Below are 18946 nucleotides of genomic sequence, written 5' to 3' on the forward strand. Positions count from 1 at the left end.
TTTGTCACCCTGCTTGAGCTTCATACTTGAGCCCCTACATCATCTCATAATATGAAATCGCTCAGGACACATCTGCACCACCAAAGAGTTAGATGCCTGGGGTGGGGGAGAGGCGGAGCAGGGGTGAAGGACCCCAAATGTGAAGTCAAACATCAGCAGAGGCAGAGCAGAGTTCAACGGGGCAAGGTGATGATGACAACATGACCCGGAGAAGGAACAAAGCTGGGCCACAAGTTCCTAGTTTGGAAATAACTCAGCATAACAAGGATGCTAGAAAGTTCAGAGATTTCCAAGAGCTCCACATATGTGATTTCATTCAGAAATTCACCTGCACACATCCAGGGTGACTACAGCCACCTGGTTTCCAAGCTGGCACCTGTGGCATCAGAGACCATGGCCGGGGACAGAATTCCCAAGGCAGCCAGGAATTTCCTACAAATATACCGGGATGTCCAGGACCAGGGCCCAGAGCTGCTAGGGGACAGTAGCTTGGAGGGACATCCCTGGGGACCAGGACGCCTCTCGTTCTGCCATCAATCTGTCCCCTCCTCTAGCACCCAGACTCCACAGAGACAGAGCCGCTGTTGACAGCATGACTTTGTACTGAATTACACTGCGGCTTGATTCATGGCCCTGGGACAGAACACACAGCCTCACACAAGTGCTATAAACACTTGCTGCCACCGAGCAGCCCCACCCTGAGCTCGCTTTCCTCAGAGCTCGCTTCACTTCTAGCTGATTCCCACCCCCCCCCACCCCCAGTTATGAACCAGTAGTTGCTGGGTGGAACTGGAAATTTCCAGCTTAAAGTGAGCCCTGTGATGGTGCTGAGTTTTCAGAGAAAACTAAAGCCACACAGAAGCAGTGTGCCTGGTCTGTGCGCGGCTGGTGGAAGGAGCTGGCGGTCAAGACCCCAGTACAGCCCCTACATTTTTGGTGATACTGAGGCTGAACCCAGGACCTCTGCCCTGAGCTACATGCCCAGCCCTTTTCATTTTTTTTTCTTCATTTTTTTTATTTTGAGGCAAGGTCTTGCTAAGTTGTCCAGGCTTCTCTCCAACTTTCCATCCTCCTGCTTAGCCTCCTAGAGGGCAAGCCACGGACCAGCCTCCCCACTGCGGCCGCGCCTGCTCAGCTCAGCTCCGCCGCTCAGCAGCCGCCAGCCTTGCGCGTGGGAATCCCTAGAGCCGGCGGCAGGGTGGGGGGCGCTGCACCCAACCGCGGCGAGCGACACCCCGCCCCGCCCCGCCCCGGACAGGGCTGCCCCCGCGTCGCCGGCTGCGGGCCCCGAGCCAGACAAGGAGATGGGTTCCGCTGGGATCCGGACTCGCCAGACCCGCCGGACTGGCCACATGGCCCTCGCCCGACTGCGGCTGCTGCTGCTGCTGGGGCTGCTCTTGCGCTCAAGCCCCGGGGGAGCCGGTGAGTGTCCGTCTGTCGCCCTTGGACCTCCTGAGCCCCGCGGCCACCTGCCGAGTGCCCAGGCGTTCGGGTGGGGGCACGAGCAATGAACGGGTCTGAATGGGTTAGCATTGTGGGTTCGCCTACATGTTGCTGTTGGAGAATCTCTGGTCCTCACATCGAGCATTGCTTCCTGGCTCCGGAGAGGAAGATGTGTGCTGCTTGGTCTCCAGGATGAACTCCTGGCATGTGCCCGACTGTGCTTATTGTCGGAGGAGCTCAGGGCCTCCGTGTCACTGAGGATGGCTGTGGTGCCTTTCAGGATAGCCCTGGTGAATAAAAGCGGCTGGCTTGCAGGAAGGTCGGGGCGCGGCGGATTTTAGAGAGCACGATTCTGGGCTGCTCCGCCTTCCCCGGTTAAGGGGTGGGGTGGGGCCCGGGTGTCGGGCACACTTTAAAAGGCGCAGCGTTGCTTGTCTGCCTGGGACTGAACCGAAGGATTCCCCCACCCCACCCCCGAAAAACTTTTTAAAACTTTTTAAATTTTGAGACAGAGCCTTGTCACGTGTAAATTGCCCAGGTTAGGATCAGCCTCCCGGAATACTGGGGATACAGGCTTGCACCACCAGACTTCAGGCTTTCTTTTAAATTTGTGCGGTCGTGTCCCCCCCCCCCCCAGAGTGCCTGACAGTGTTCTAAACGCTGGGGCCCCAAGCCCACCGTGGCTCCCGCACTTGGCATTTAATCCCCAGGACCTGAAGGTTTCATTAGGGGAAAGTGGGGGTGGGGTGGGGGAGGTATAGGATCTGTCACCGGTGCTGTGCTGGGTAATAATACAGCGTGCAGGGCACCCACTTCCTTGGCCTGAGCTTTCTCTGAAGGTGCCCAGAGCACTATTGCTTCCACAGCCCAAGGGCACTAGGCCACACCCAGCCCCGAGACAGTCCCGGGCGGGCCAGAGCCGACGCCCTCGCAGGAAACGTGAGGCAGGATACCAGGGCCCAGTAACCACCTCTGAGCCCAGGCCGGGCCCCTCCCTGCCAGTGACCTCACCCTCCCATCCCATTGGACAGAGAGAAACACGGGGGTGGGGGTGTGTCACTGGCCGGGGCAGAGTCAGGCACCCAAACCCCAGCCCACTCTCCCCCAGTCAGCCCCGCTTCTGCCCAACAGCACCAGGCACCTGCGTGCACTGCCCCCAGCTTCCTCTGCTCCTCTGACCCCAGTGGTAATTAATATTCGCCTGAGATCAGGTCACCACCCTGTGAGACTTTCATCACCTTGCCTTCTCATGCTAACCATTGCCATATGTACGGTCACCTAAGCGAAAACCTAGACCAGTCCATCTACAGAGAGGGAGGGTCTCTCTGGGCTCCCAGTGTGGCAGGTTCTGAGCCACTGGCCACACTGTTCTCTGCCCAGGGGGACAGAGCATCTTAGTAGGCAGAGTCTGGAGGAACAAAACCACAGCTCACCTCATGGTCTAGAAGCAAGAGAAAGACAACAGGAGAGTCCAAGCCAGGTGTGGTGACTCACGCCTGTAATCTCAGCACTCAGGAGGCTGAGGCAGGAGGATCCTTGCAAGTCCAAGACCAGCCTGGGCTACAAAGTGAGCATAAGGCCAGCCTGAACTGCATAGAGACCCTGTCTCAAAAAGATGAGAAAAAAAAAGGAAGAAAGAAAGAAAGAAAGAACAGGAGAATGCAGCATCCTGCAGTCCTTTCTGGGTCACACCTTCAGTGACCCAAAGATACCCACACACCCGGAACCCTACCTCTTTTTTTTCGTTCACCTCGAAATCAGGTAGCTTCCTTAGAAATGGCTTGCCAGTCATAAGTATTCTGGGTCCTTCTAGCTCAAAAGTAGTGATGAAAGTTAATTTGAAAAGTGAGGGGTGGGGGATGGGATTTAGCTCAGCAGCATAAGTGCCTGCCTTGCAAACGCACAGTGGTGAGTTCCATCCCTGGTTGGTACCAAAAAGAAAAAAAAAAAGGAAAGTGAGAGGTGAATGGTATGGGAGAAACCAGCTTTGCCGAGCAAACTTGGGCAGTACAAGAGAAAAGAAGAAGACAAAAGCAAAATTAAAAGCTTGTGCTGTGTCTGAGAAATGCAGCCTGGGCTATGGCTGGAGGGCACAGTAGGGAGCTCCCCAGGGTCAGGTCTTCTTCTATAGCAAGCCTGTCTTGTGGGAGCCGGAGAGAAGTCCTACCTGCAGGATCCTGAGAATTATTTAGTGCTGTCCTGGCATTTTGGCATCTTGTCATTGTCCGGTCCCACTCATTTCCCCAGCCAGCTTTGCCATGTGCTGTCTTCTGTGTCACCGGGACTGAACCTGGGTTCTTCTCACTGAATTACAGCTTCAAAGACTTTTTAAAAAATATTTTTTAAGACACTGTCTTGCTAAGTTAAATGACCCAGGTTGAGCTCAAATTACCCAGGTTGTGATTCTCTTGCCTCAGCCTCCCATAGTGCTGAGATTTCAGTCAGCAGTGTGCCTGGGCACGTGACTTTAGATCCTATCTCTCAAAGATGCCAAACCTCTACTGTGTGGACCGTGGTTGGACACTTGAGATCCAAACTATTGCACCTGTGTTACAGGTAAAACTGAGGCTTGGCAGATAAAATACACCTGCACAAGGGCAGGGCGGGCAGGAGCACTGAGAATTTGACTTTTCCCCTCTTCCGGTCAGCAATAATGCATGAATCTACTACACGCTGGGGTGAAGGCACAGAGACTTCCATGCAGGGCCAATTAGCCTGACCACTGACAGTCCAGGTTCAAATCTTACCTTTCCTGCTTATCCCGATGATCTCTGTGTCAAGCGGCCCCGTGCCTCAGTTTTCTCATCTATAATTGGTGCCCCTGATTTCCCCACAGGAATGGAAACTCCAAGTATGCAGAAACCCTCTAACGTGACTGGCTATGTGGGCCAGAATGTGACACTGCCCTGTAGGCTGAGGGTTCTGGAGCCAGGCATACACGTGAGCCAGTTCACCTGGGAAAACCAGCAGCTGGAGGGGGCTCTCCAGCATGTAGCCACCTTTCACCACGATGGCAGAACCTTTTCCAGGGAACCCAGGAGAATGAGGTTCGTGGCTGCCAAGGCCGGCGGGAACCTGACAGACGCCAGCCTGATGCTGTCAGACCTGCGTGTTGAGGATGGAGGGTTCTACAAATGCAGCATAGCTACCTTCCCGCGGGGCACGATCGTCATCAAAACCCAGCTGCTGGTGTTGGGTGAGCCTGGGCAGGGCGGGAGAGGGGCCCCTGCAGCTCATGAGGACCAGAGAGGCTGGGGCGGGTGAAGGATGGGGCCAGGCTGCCGGCTTTGAGGGGGCAATCTCAGACCCAAGGCCCAGCACCGTGATGGACAGAGAAGGGCAGTGATGGCCGGGGAAGGGAGTGTGAGGGAGCTGGCAGGAGCTGGAGGGGGAGCCCTGAGTTTGCAGCCCACCTCCACCACTGCCATCTTGGGCACTAGCTTCTTCAGTACCCCCTCCCTTTCTTTTGTGGGGTTACTGAGATTGAACCCAGAACCTTCACACATCTGCATTTTATTTATTTTTTTTAATTTGAGACAAATTTAGTCTGCTAAGTTGTGGGCGCTGGACTCTAATTAGGGATCCTCTTAACTCAGCCTCCCAGAGTGCTGAGATTACACAGCCAGTGATTTCTGAATGGGCCAAGTGCCTGGAAAATCTGACAAATGCCTTCTTCCTCTTGTAACTGGGGCAGGAAGCCTCCCAGTCCCTCTTGCTATCCCGCCCAGGCCCCTGCTGTGCCTGGAATTTTCCCAGGCCTTCTGTGAGTAGCTCATAATTATCAAGTGCTGAGAAGAGGTGGCACCACTGAGGGGCACTCCTGTCCCCTCAGTCAAGGACCCTCCGTGAGTCAGGTGGAGGTGACTCAGCAGTGATGGCCCAGGATATGATGGGAAGCTTGGAGGGAAGCCCTGGACGGTGACGGAGACGGGAAGAGGCGGTTGGGAGCTTTTGAGTCAGACAGACCTTGTGCACATGAAAGCCTGACTCCAGGCTCGCAGGAACCATGCCCCTCCTTGCCCAGGCACAAGGGCAGGGCCCAGGGGTGATGCTCTTTGCTGGGTCCCCACAGGGCCACCAAGCAGCACTTACTGAGAGTGTTTCTCGTGTGCCAGGGCCGCTCTGCCTTCTTCCCCTCATCTCCTCTTTGCCCGTGACCCCTTCAGTATCCAAGGCTGGCAGTTAAAGGAACTGAGGCACAGACCTGCTCAAGGTCACCGGCTGCTCTGGGACAGGGCTGGGATTTGACCCTGGCCATCCTCGGGTAACCCCTTCAGCCGCTGAGGGTCTGCAGGGTGACTGCGGGCAGGAGGTGACCTGTCCGTGTCACCCTCCCCCAGCCTCACCTCAAAACAAGGTGGAGCCACAGCAGGTGTTGCCTCCGCTGAGGCCCGGGGAGCCCGTGCCGGTGGCCCTCTGTGCATCCAAGAGGGGCTGGCCCCCTGCCAAGCTCTCCTGGCAGCTCGATGACTCAGCCCTGAATGAGACGATCAAAGAGACCCAGGAGCAAAAGCAGGAGCCCCTGTCCGGCACGGTCAACGTGACCAGCCTCCTGCTGATGGTGCCCTCCAGGAGCACAGATGGCAAGAGAGTCACTTGCAGAGTGGAGCACGACACTCTGGCGGAGCCGGACCTGCTGCACATGACCCTCTCCGTGCCCTGTGAGTACGGGCAGCGACCCTGTGTCCCCCCACACTGTCTACACCGGCTCTCCTGGACATCGGGCAGTGCTGCCCACACTTGCCACTTAGGCCACTGGCTGTGGGGCGTTGTTACTGTCTCGGGGTCGTGTGCCCTGACCCTGTGACCCTATGCTTTCTACTTGGGTTCTCCCAGGTGCTCTCTGAAATGCCCCCCAGTGTCTACTCTGGACCCCCCATAGTGTCTGTACCAGCTGCCTCAGTGGTTTCGAAGAGCTGCCTCACATTCTTCCATTGTCTCTGGGGCAGTGTCTACACTGTCCTCTGCCCAGTGCGGGCTACACTGTCTGATCCCCTCCCACAGCCCAAGCTGTCTCCCTGGCTTCTGTCTACACAGCCTCATACAGCCGGACCGGCCTCCCACTCTGGGGCCCCTGTGCAGCTGCACGTAGGGTGTCACCAGTATCTATACCCACAGATTTAACCACAATGACAACCCCAGCACTCTCTCTGCTCTGACCAGCTGGAGGACACAATGAGCCACAGATGAGATGTTTACTTTCCCACCGGCTACCATTTAAAGATGGTTAAGAGGTGGGGCGATCTAAGCGGCTCACACCTGTAATGCCAGCTACTCAGGAGGCTGAGGCAGGGGGTCAAAAGTTCAAGGCTGGCCTGAGCAACTGAGTGAGCCCCTATCTCAAAACCAAAAAGGGGTGGGGATGCAGCTGAGTGGTGGAGCGCTCGTATAGCCTCCAGAGGCCCTGGGTTCCATCCCCAGCGCTGCCGAGACAGACAGACAGACAGACAGCCAGAGAGAAAGTTTATTTGCATAGTGGATTTTATGCAAATCAATATTTACATTGACAATATTGTCACTGTAAGCCTTCGAAATCTGCTGTGGATTTCAGAGCAGCTGCATCCCAAGCGTGCAAGCATCACGGTTGTGTCGGACAGCACAGGTCTAAGCTCCCACCTATCTAACTGGCGATTCCTGGGGTGAGGCACACGTGTGCGCCCACAATCCGGCTGCATTTCCCCAACTTCACCAGGACACTCTCTGTGCTGTCACTGTCCCTGGCATCGTCTCCCTGGCTCCCCCAGGAATGAACATTTCCTCCACAGTGGCCACCTCGCTGCATAGAAGACTGGTACCCGGTGCTCTGTCTACGCGGGGCCCATCAGCAGTGCCCACAGGGGCTCTTCATGGCACTCTGCATGTTGTCTGTCTGCCCTGTCTCACCAGCTGTTCCTCCCCAGGGAGGTGGGCCACGGGTTCCCTCGACAGTCGCTGTGTCTGGGGGAGGAGGACAGCGGGGTGACTTGTACCTGCCTCCTTCCCACTCCACACACAGCCCTGTCCCATTGGCCTGGCCCCTGAGGACTTAGGAAAGTGTCTCTGGTCATGATGCTGGAGCAGAGAAGCAGGAGACCCTTTCCTGCAAGACTTGTCAGAGCCTTGAACACTAAGGTAGGCCAGGATGAGGCTACCCAAGAAACAGGCAGAGAAAGGCAGGTTCCAAAAAGCCCCTTTGGTGCTCCCTGCCTGAGGATGCCCAGGCTTCCATTCTGTGAAGGAACCTGTGACCCTGGGCTCCTCCCAGGCCTCTCCAGCTCAGCTGCTCCCCACCCCACTTGGGCCTGAAGCCCACAGTTCTTCAGCCATTCTGAAGACTCCCCATCCCTGAGCGTGTGTGCCCATTCTCTTCAGATCCGCCTGAAGTGTTCATCTCTGGCTATAATGAAGACTGGTATTCTGGCCAAAAAAATGCCACCCTCAGCTGTGACATCCACAGCAACCCAGAGCCTGTAACTGTGGACTGGAACACGTGAGTTTATTGACCAGGGTCTGAGGGAGGAGGCCGGGCCTGGACCCACAGGTCTGAGGGAGGAAGCTGAGCCCAAAAGGGGAACAGAATTAAAGAAAGAACATGGGCGAGCCCAGGCCAGCATGCCATCGTCGTGCGGGGAGGTGTTTGGTCTGGGCTGTTAATGCCCAGGGCCCACACCGCCACTCTGAGCTGAGTACCAGCTCTGCCACATAACACTGACAGTCAGCACTGTAGCCGACCTATTAAAGGTCCTCTATAGGGCTGGGCCAAGTGCCTGACATGTGCCAGGCCCTGGCCTCTTCATCCATAGCCCCATAGAAAAAACAAACAAAAACTAGAATTTGTTTGAGCTCCATTCCCAAAAAAATGATGATTTTTTTTGGGGGGGGGGAGGCTCTCGCTATGTAGTTCATGCTGACCTTGAACTCACTCTGTAGCCCAGGCTGGCCTCAAACTCATGGTGACCCTCCTGTCTCAGCCTCCCAAGTGCTGGGATTACAGCTGTGCCACTACAACCCGCTATGGTTCATTATTTTACACAGTGTTTATTGACCCTTTTCCTTATCCCAAAAATAACATGACATTGCACAGCCTTCAAACAAAACACGAGCAAAAAGAGGGAAATAGTTCCTCAGTAGCCAATAAGGACAGCGAGAAATACCCACTCTTACCTTTTGTTATATGTCCTGCCTGTTGTTTATTTTTTTGTTTCCAAACAAAAACTAGAATGGAAAGGTCATGCAAATTCCCAGTGAACCCTCAGCAAGCCCAGATTCCCCCCTGATGTTCTGCAGCCCTTGCTGATCCATGTTGGCCCACCCTCCACCCACGCATCGAACCCCCAGCCCATATGTATCACTGTGTGTTTGCTGCCCCTCTCTGCCGAGGCTGGAAGCCCCATCTGTGTACTTGCCCTCAGTTAACTGGCCAGCTATGCACAGCCCAGGGGTGTGGCCACGCTCCTTGGGGACAGCTGCTGCCCTGGAGGAACTGGCAGTCACTCGCTCTCAGGGATGGTGCTGCTCATGTCCTGCTGCTGGGTGGCATCTGGATTCGGGTCCCTCACAGTACATGCTTGGCCTCCATGCTGACCACCGTGCTATGCGTCCTCTGCATCCGGCCCCCAGGCTGCTGACCACTGTGCTCTGGTAGATGTGACAGAGCCGCCCTCTCCCCTTGTGGGACTCCCATTCCTAGCAGAGAGAAAGTAAGCAGGGTAGAGTCATGGAGTACGGCCTGTGCCAGATCTTCATGAATGTCTTTCTGACTTTCCTTATTGCTGAGACAAAACACTTAGCACTCAAAATTAAAGGAGGAGGCGGCACCGGGCATGGTGGTGCACACCTGTAATCCCAGCGCTCGGGAGGCTGAGGCAGGAGGAGCGTTGGGAGTCTGAGACCAGCCTGGGCTACAAAGACCAGCTCAAGGCCAGGCTGAACTGCATAGAGAGACCCTGCCTCAAAAAGACACACACACACAAAAAAACCCAAAAAGCTAAAGGAGGTTTGTTTGAATCATACTTTGAAGATTCAGTCCATAGTCCGCTGGCTCCAAGGCAGCATCACAGAAGACACTTTTGGTGCTTGCGAGGTAGCCAGGTGACAGGGACCTTAGCAGCATATTTCCACCCTTTTTTCTTTTCTGGCCGGGGCGGGCAGCATTCACACTCTTTAGCCCTAGTGTCCTGGGCCCAGCACTGTACCTGAGTCCCAGACTCACACCCGCTAGGTCCAGCCGTCTCTGTAAAAGGCCCACCTATGGCCATGTGAGGCTTTGGGGGCCATCTAGACACAGGGCAAAGCGCTGTATATGGTGGGGAAGTGAAAGCAGCAGGGCCAGGGCCTTCGCTCCTGAGTGCCTGCCTGCTTCCACCACAAATCTTAACAGTTGAGCCAGGGACGGAGAAATAGCGGGCAAACCAGGCGACTTCTGGCAGAGGCCTGAAAGATGGGGAGGAGCACACGTCGCTGGGGGCAGGATGCTGGCTTTCTGCTGAGCAGAGGGCTCCGAGGCGACCTGTGACTCGGGCGCCCCCTGCTGGCCTCCTCGGGGGCAGTGTGGCAAGGGAGGCTACAGTGGCCACGCTTGGCCCCAGCTGCCTGGGATTCAACGTGGGTTTAGAAGGTGGGCTCAGCAAGATTTGCTGATGGCTGCGCAGTGGCAGGGAGAGGCGGGGGTGGCGAGGGGAGGACTCCAGATGGCTCCTAAGGTGAGGTGCAGACTGCGGGAGGCAACAGAGTCGCGGTCACTCTAGGGCTCCAACAGGCCACGTCATCACCCGCCCATCTCCCCAGGACCACGGGAACCCTGCCACGCTCTGCGGAGGTCCAGGGCCGGAAGCTTCTGTTCCGCAATGTTGATGAGTCCATCAACAACACCATGTTTACTTGCCTGGCCATCAACGCCATGGGGACTGGCCAGCGGAATGAGACCATCCTGCTGAAAGGTGAGGAGCTGGGAGGAGGGTCGGCCACTGGGGCCACCGCAGGACGGGGAGCAGCTGAACCGCCCGCAGGTGGTGGTCAGGGTGTGGTGCCCGGCTTCGGAATCCTACGGAATCCTTCGGAATTGTCAGATGCATGACTCAAAAGCATCTAAGCTCCCCACCCCACAAAAAAAGAAAGTTTTTAAAAATACACCTTCTGGTATGGTTAGATCCAGGTGCTCCAACTAGGTAATCTAGAACTTTTCTTCACATTGCTTATCTCAGATTTCTTTATGCTGCTTTTATTCTCCAGTAAGCTCTGTTCTGGGAATCCTGCACCCTCAGCTAACATCCCACCCGCTTAGCAATCCCAAGAGTAGAAGCCCACTTTCAGTAGCTTTCGACAAAACCTCCATGCCACCAAGGGTCCATTCAGAGGGCTGAGTCTGTGTCCCAACTGTGTGGGTCACTTAGTCTGCCTACTATCAAAAGTCTGAGAAAAGCCCATAAATAGGAAAATTAGTTTAGTCACAATTTGGACCTTACCAGGCTCTGACCCAGCAGCAGACTTAGGAAAGAGTTTCGGTCTGGTCTGGTTGAAGGTTCTTAGGCACCAGGACTGGTGTCCAGCACGAAGAGGCCAGAGAAATACCTTCACTTTAAAAATCTCAACTTTTTAAACCAGATGTGCTGGCTCACACCTGTCATCCCAGCACTCTGAGAGGCTGAGGCAGGAGGATTTCAAGTTCTAGCCCAGCCTAGGTAATGTAGTGAGATAGTGAGACCCTGTGTCAAAACAGAAAATGAGGAAAGGAATAGGGGTGTGGCTCAGTGCAAAGGCCCCAGTACCAGGCAAGAAGGAAGAAAATAAGGGAAAGAGGGAAAAACCCCAGGAAAAAGAGAGGTTCGGTGTGGTGGTGCACACCTGTAAGCCTAGCACTCTGGAGGCTGAGGCAGGAAGATCCCTGTGATATTTGAGGCCAGCCTGGGCTACACAGTGAGTTCAAGGCCAGGCTGCACTGCATAGAGAGACCTTGCCTAAAAAGAGACAGAGACAGAGAGAGAGAGAGAGAGAGAGAGAGAGAGAGAGAGAGACAGAGAGAGACAGAGACAGAGAGAGAAAGAGAAAAGGGGAAAAAAATCCCAGCTTTTAAGGATCCATTTCCATTTCACCGAGGACAGCCATCCATGGCCCATCCTAGGTCACAGCCCACTTAGGAGCCAGAGAGAAAGGACCGCGCCCTCTGGCCAGGCCCAGGTCAGGCAGGGCCTCCCTCCAGGGCGCCTGCGCCTTGCAGCCCTGGGCAGGCGGGTGGGCGCCCCCTAGAGGAAGTTCGGGTCATGACACGAGTGAAGGGCGGCGTCTGCCGGCCTTTCCCACCCGGAGTCCCGCTCCTTTCTCCCTTCCAGAGCCGCCGCCTCCCCGGGAGCGGGAGCCGTCAGCAGACCGAACAGACATCTTCACTGTGCTCCGTGAGATCGGTGTGATCTGTGGGATCGGGATCGCGATCGGGATCGTGATCGGGATCGTGATCGCGGGTTTCAAGGTTTATCGCCCACGCCGCAGGGCCCGCAGTGAGTCCTCCACCGCCCCCTCCCCTGACCGATGGACTTGGTGTCCCCCGAGCCCCCAGCGCAGCACCTCGGGGTGCCGGCCCACACCCTGACCTTTCCGCACTGGGCAGACAGGAGCTGGAGCCGTCAGATCACCTGATGGCTGTTAGGGAAGGAAGGAGGGCGGTCCTGTAGGCCACCCCGGACTCCGGGTGGCCAGTCCAGGTGACAGAGGGCTTCGATCGCGAAGCTTTTCCTTCAGCCAGGAAACAAGTCATCCCTCACATCCCAGCCAGAAGTCCCCGGGTGCCCTCAAGTGGGCCAAGCACCGACTCCTGCCCTGCCCCAGCCTGGCCGGGTGCAGTGTGAGCCCAGCGAGACGAGGCTGGGGCTGCCGGGCCGTGGTTGTGTCTCCCACACCAGCTCGTACCAGGACGGGCACCACCATGCCTGGCTACAATAATTATTTTCTTTCTGTTTCACAACCAAGCAAATAACTGGATGGCAGCTTCTCAGATAGCACAAGCACCATCCCTGTTTAATAGTCATGGGGACCACCCCCTCAGTGTCCAGAGGCAAGCGTAGGTTTTGGGGAACAGACACCCCAGCATGCCATCCTTCCTGAGAGCGTCTCCTCCCTCTCCCCAGATCAGACCCAGTCCAGATCCTCAACGAACGGAGATCCAGTTGAACAGGTGAGTGTGGTGGGGCGCTGAGAGGGTGAGGGGTCTCCAAGAATCACAGACCCTTGACCAAGGAGGGATGGAGAGATGCGCAGTTCCCCACTGGGAGCCTGGGTCTTTTTCCTGTCACCTCAGGTAGCCTCTGTTGCCACCCACAAGCCCCACAGAGTTCATTCGCTAAAGTACAGCCCCTGCGAGCCAGGTCTGCTGCGGCCAAGGCTCTGCATTTTATTATGAGTCCCCCTCAGTCGCCACTCATTGGGGAGCCCTGCCCTAGCTTCCAGGGAGGGGCCAGGCAGGGCGCAGCTTTACACACATTCCGTGTAAATGCAAAGATTCCAATTTTATTCCGGAAAGCCCTGAGGATACCCCAGAAATGCCCTTCATTGTCTGTCTGTCTCCCAGGACCAAGTGCCCTTTCCAGTCCAGAACACAGAAGAGGACACAGGTGACACATCAGGACTGAGTGACACAGGGGGCTGGCTGACCCTACCGACGTGGCTGAGGCGCTTCCAAAGGGACCAGCCACCTAGTCCCACCAGACCTCAAGCTGTGCCTTTATCTCCCAGGGGGTAGGGGAGGTGAGTGGGCAGCATATCCACTGAGCTCAAGAACACTGTCTACTCCTGGACACTGTGAATCATGGTAAAGCAATAAGGATTAGAATCAACCAGAGGCCGGGCGTGGTGGTGCACGCCTGTAATCCCAGCACTCAGGAGGCTGAGGCAGGAGGATCTTTATGAGTTCAAGATCATCTTGGGTTAAAAGTGAACTCAAGGCCAGCCTGAACTGCATAGCGATACCTTGTCTCAAAAAAAGACAGAGAAAAAAATCAGCCACAGGACAAGCAGCACAAGCAGAGGACGTCGGAGACCAGCCCTACCTTTCAACTGCGTGCCCCAGAGGAGACAGCACTGACTCGCCCGGTGCTGGAGAACCCAAGAAATCAGAGTGACCCATGGGGAACAAGTATTATGTCCAGGATTTTAGATGCACATTGACCTAGCCAAACTCACATTCCAAGTGTGCTGGGCATTTGAACAAAGGGAAGTTTCTAGTTTTGTACCTTTGGCTCAGCGGGGTGATCTTTAGAAACTGGTAGAGGGAATAGTGAGGGTACAGAAGCAAGACAGAGCAATTAATAACTGTCTTTGTTACTTTTCTCATTACTGTGACAAAATACCTGATGCTCAAAGTTAAGGAAGAAAAGGTTTATTCAGTCCACAATTTGTAGAGATTTCAGTCCATATTTGGCTGGCACATGGCAGAGGGGCATCAGTTCTTGGTGGCAGAAGACAGTGAAAACATCAAGAACAAAAAAGGGGAAAACAAGCCTCTTATATCTTCTCCAGACTGCTGGGACTAGGGCAGTGCCAATCCAGTTGGTAGCCTGATCCAGCAATCCCTCTTAGTTAATCCCAGCACTCCACTGTGAATCAATCGCAAACTCTAGATTCCATTAGCTACCTCTGAAAAACATGAGGTTTTGGGAGACATCTAGCCATAAACTATAGCAATAACTTAGCCTTATAAGAAGACAGAGCCTTACGAGTCCTGTGAGAACAAGATAACATAAATTCTGCTTACAGGACATAGATGCCAGCTTTTTTTCTCATTTTTATTTATTTATTGATTGATTTTGTCTTTTTGAGACAAGGTGTCACTATCCAGTTCAGGCTGACCTTGAACTCTCAGACTCTCAGGGATCTTCCTGCCTTAGCCTCTCACGTGCTGGGATTACAGGCCTGCACCACAGTGCCTGCCCATAGTTGCCAATTTTATCTGCACCAGAACAAGATATTATAGCTAAAGGGGAAGGGCTCAAGGAGGCTTGATCTTTAAATCCTACTTAACTCTTCCCTTCCATGCTGTCTGTAAATTTTAACAGAGAGCATCAGTGTCACGACGGGTAAGTGGGCTGGCTTCCTACTGGGTAGAGGGAGAATCAGTCCATTAGTGTTATTGTGTCTCTCTGCTGATTCTCAAGCTTCAGCCATGGGTAGGCCAGTCAGCTTCTCGAGTGACCTGGCAGAGGTGCTGTCTCTAGTAGCAGTGGGGGTGGTCCAGATTACAGTCTGGGGCCCACCCCACACGAGTTCTTTTATTTCTATCTTTTTAATCAAAACAAAGTCCCCAGGTTGGAATGGGTATATTGGGTCTGCAGGCTTACGAGTGTTTATTTCCTTGTACAGTTACAGATGTCTTACAAAGCTATTTTTAAGTGTATCTATCCTTTTCTAATTGACAGAGATCACCCTTAGTTTACCTATGTTTGAGGGATGCCCGCTGAACTGGATTTTGTAAGGGGAATACTCTGGAGGGCATGTGTCAGACTCAGAAGAGGAATGAGCAGGACTTGGACTCATCCTGATGAGTTTCTTTCTTTTTTTTTCTTTAAAAAGAGAAGAAAAAAAAAAAAAGAAAGGACATAAAAAAAAACATTGTAGTAAAAGGGTACAAATAATACAGTATTTCAAGAAAAAAATATATACAGTACGAAATCACCAGTTAATAGGTTACATATTATCTTCCCAGAAACAGTTGTCCATATCACTAAATTAAAGCATATAAAGTAGACATTCATACAGTGAAATTGGAGACAGTTCCGTTCAATGATCCAACAAAAGCTCAGTTATATGGTTTTCCATCCTACACACTCGAAAATACCTGCTGTTATATCCCTTAGTCCACCTTACTTTCCTCTCTTTTTTACAGTAACAATTAGACTTTTAGGGTTTTATTACTCTCACGGTTCTTATTACTTTTTTGGAGAGAATAAAACCAAATGTGACTAAGCAAAACAGAGTCAGTTAGAACAGAAGGGTGGGCATAGCACATGATGCAAAAATAGAATTCCAGGTGATCAAAAGTGGTTACCATTGTGCCTCTTGCTATTTTTAAATTGAGTTGTCTATATCATCAGGTATAATAGAATTGATCAAAACAATATGGAACAAAACCAATAAAATCTACACTGAGGACCTTATAGGACTTCAAAAAAAAAGGATGATAGTCAATCCATATTGGGCATCATAGTATATCTTATTGCCTTCAAAGAGATTGCCTATACCCTGAAACTTGATACTATCAAACAAAATAGAATATATAATAATCAGACAGAACAAGATGAGGAGAGCAATACTGGGGTTCAAGTCAGGTTAATAAGACTACAAAAAAGTTACTATAATATGTCCCGTTATTTTTAATTTAGTTTTCCCTTAATTAAAAAATGAGAGAAAATAGATTAATTTTAAAAAGGGGGGAGATTGAGATAAGAGAGGACATTGTAATAGAACTACGCAGGGCAGAACTGAGCAATTCAAGCATCACTGTGTTTCACCACCAGATAATCTAACATAATAGTAGTCACCATAGTGCCTCTTTCCTTAAATTATTTGAGTGTAACTTTGTGTGCTATAATATTGTTGGGCACAGGCGCTCAACATACCATACCCCACCCGGGACAAAGGACCACGTCAGCTTCCGCAGTGCACCATGTCCCATCCCAACCCTGCCTCCTCGTGGCAGCCTGTGATTGTCACGCCCGAATATATAAGCCAGAGCCCGTGGCAATAAAGCAGCAGTTCCTGTTATCAGTAAGAGCGTCCTCTGTCTCATTGGGGGGCTGCGCCGGTCATAATATCAAGCATATCTAGACAGTGTGAAGCCTTTAAGAGAATGCAAGAATTACAGGGTATTTAGAAGCTGCTAATAGAAAATGAACAATGGTTTCTATGATATCTCTTTGCCTATAAAGAATTTTGTTTATACTATAGCATATAGTGAAATATAGTAAGACACAACATGTTAAAACCAGTGGAAACAGATGTACTACAGCTTGATGGGACCTCAAAACAAGATGATATTAAATCAGCACTAGCTTTCTTCAAAATAGCTATTTGTGCTATCATAGATACTAAAATCGAACAACCCAGGTTAAAACCATTGTGGTTAATGAGTGAAAACATTATATGACTTCAAGCAAATATGATTGGGAATCATGATTACCACATATTTTAATGTATTCTTATCATTTCTTACACTAGGGAAACTATTTGGTATTTATACATGTGAGTTTGGTTTATTTCACTTATGAGTATGGTCTCAAGCTGCGTCCATTTATTTATAAATGTCTCAATGTGGTCATTCTTTATAGCTGAGTAATACTCCATTGTATAAAAATACCACAACTTTTTTATCCATTCTGCCCATGGACACTAGGTTGTTTCCAAGATCTGGCTATTACAAATTGTGCTGCTATAAACATGGGTGCACATATATCACTGTGCTATGATGCTTTCAGTTCTTCTGGGAATATGCCTAGAAGTGGTATAGCTCGGTCAAATTGGACTTTGAGTCCCAGTTTTTTGAGAAATCTCCAGACTGACCTCCACAATGGTTGCACCAGTCTACACTCCCACCAACAGTGCAGGAGAGTTCCTTTTTCCCCACAACCTCTCCAGCATTTGTTGTTGTTGGTTTTCTTGATCCTGACCATTCTTTCAGGAGTGAGATGGAATCTCAGTGTGGTTTTGATTTGCATTTCTCTAATGACCAATGATGATGAACATTTTTTCATATATTTATTTGCCATTTGTATTTCTTCATCTAAGAATTGTTTATTCATCTCAGATGCCCATTTTTGGATGGGGTCTTTGAATTTTGGGGTTCTGATTTTTTAAAATTCTTTATATGTTGTAGACAGAAGTCCTTTGTCTGAGGGGCAGTTCACTAAGATTTTTTCCCAGTTTGTGGGTTTTCTTCTCACCATGCTGCAGACTTCTTTTGACATGCAGAAACTTTTTAATAAGAGGTGATCCCAGTTATTGATTCTGGGAAGTATTTTCCATGAGGTTTGAGTCCTGTTCATGACTTCTCTACCTACTCCTATGTCTTCAAGATTTTTACCCAATTTGTCTTCCAATAGATTTAGTGTTTCTGTTTTAATATTTAGATCTTTGATCCATTTAGATTTTATTTTAGTACATGGTGATAGGCATGGGTCTAGTTTTAGTTTTCGACATATGGAGAACCAGTTTTTCCAACACCATTTATTAAAGAGACTGTCATTCACCTAGTGAACATGTTTGGCCCCTTTATTGAAGATAAGGTAGTTGAGTGTGTTTGTAGTTGTGGTTGTATCTTCTAATCGATTTCACTGATCTTCAGCTCTGTTTTGGTTCCAGCACCATGCTGATTTTACTATGGTTGCTTTGCAGTATAATTTCAAGTCAGGGATTGTGATACCTCCTGCCTTGCCTTTGCTGCTTAGAACTGTCCTTGCTATTCTAGGTCTCTTCTCACTCCAGATGAATTTTAGGAGTGATTTCTCGAGTTCTATAAGGTATGTTGATGGTATTTTTCTGATGAGTTTCTTAACAGTATCTTTAAACAGTTGTTTGAGTGTCTGATTTGTGGGCTCCATTGTTCTTGAGCTCTTTGGCCAGTAAACCATGCAAAGCTTTTATTTTACTTTGATTATTGTATCTTACCCCCAGGTGAGCTCCTGGAATATCTTGGCTACAAATCCTAGGACGATGTCTCTTGACCTCACCTTGGTCACCTTTCATGCCTTTCCTGTTCGAGGGGGAAGGTTCCACTCACACACATCAGCAGCCATGGGCTCAGGGCAGTTTAGTGAAGCCCACGGCGGCTCCTTACCTTGGGCAGCTCCTGTTTCCCCGGTGCCAGGGGGCTGGGTGAGCCCTTGTCTTCGTTTTGCACACAGGTCAAGCACTGTTTACAAACAGCCTGAGCCATTGCAGTGCCTCGGGGCACACAGAAACAGCACTCTAGGAATGCTTCCAGTTCTGTCTTTCCCATCTGCAACCCCAATAGAATTGTTTCATGAGCCTGGTCCCAGCGCTTCGGGAATGATTTGCCTCCCATCAGGAAACTTTTATTATCCTTCCCCCATATATATTTTTTAACTTCTTGGCCAAAGCAGGCTTTTTTATTAGAAGAGCAATTTGGGGTCTCTGGGAAGGGTGGCTCTGTGATGAGGGGCATCGCCAGGGCCCCCTTTGTTTTCCTCTTTTTCTACTGTTCCAGTTCTCCGGGGCGCCCTGTAGTACACAGTGACCGCTTCCCTAGGGGCCCTTCCAGCATCTAGGAGCTGTGAAACTTTTTATAATTTATCCCTTTTCCTGTGAGCATCAGGAGCCTGCCTGTCTATATTCGGGTCAGTACAGATGTTAATCTTTTTGTCCTTTGCCAGCCAAAGAGCCCTTGATATCAGTCCACCCTCAGACGTGAGAAGTAATGGCATCTTCTGGGGCCCTTCAGGGTCATAGCTGAGGGTGGCATCTGAAAGGTCAGTCGGCTCCTTAGCCTCCGGCATCAGCGAGGTCTTATGGCCTGGGTCTGAGG

At 51.5% G+C, this 18946-nt stretch overlaps 1 protein-coding gene across 1 annotated transcript; it reads left to right on the top strand.

The window, feature by feature from the left end:
- The first annotated feature begins 267 nt into the window (after positions 1-267).
- Positions 268-16177, top strand: LOC100725063 (poliovirus receptor homolog). Its single transcript, XM_063232819.1, has 9 exons — positions 268-540; positions 1089-1422; positions 4280-4639; positions 5784-6104; positions 7795-7912; positions 10210-10361; positions 11751-11915; positions 12543-12589; positions 12983-16177. Exons 1-9 carry the CDS (start codon positions 268-270, stop codon positions 13151-13153), a joined length of 1941 nt encoding a protein of 646 aa, XP_063088889.1. The 3' UTR covers positions 13154-16177.
- The last annotated feature ends 2769 nt before the right edge of the window (positions 16178-18946 follow it).

Source organism: Cavia porcellus, unplaced genomic scaffold (genome assembly GCF_034190915.1).
Source record: "Cavia porcellus strain 051 isolate PalLab524CR breed Dunkin Hartley unplaced genomic scaffold, mCavPor4.1 scaffold_21, whole genome shotgun sequence".
Taxonomy (NCBI): domain Eukaryota; kingdom Metazoa; phylum Chordata; class Mammalia; order Rodentia; family Caviidae; genus Cavia; species Cavia porcellus.

Excerpts from the sequence above, each read along its gene's own strand:
- LOC100725063 (XM_063232819.1), top strand. The coding sequence starts at position 268 with ATGCTAGAAAGTTCAGAGATTTCCAAGAGCTCCACATATGTGATTTCA. Across the intron at positions 7,913-10,209 it reads GTAACTGTGGACTGGAACAC|GACCACGGGAACCCTGCCAC; the intron begins GTGAGTTTATTG and ends CCATCTCCCCAG. Across the intron at positions 10,362-11,750 it reads TGAGACCATCCTGCTGAAAG|AGCCGCCGCCTCCCCGGGAG; the intron begins GTGAGGAGCTGG and ends TCTCCCTTCCAG.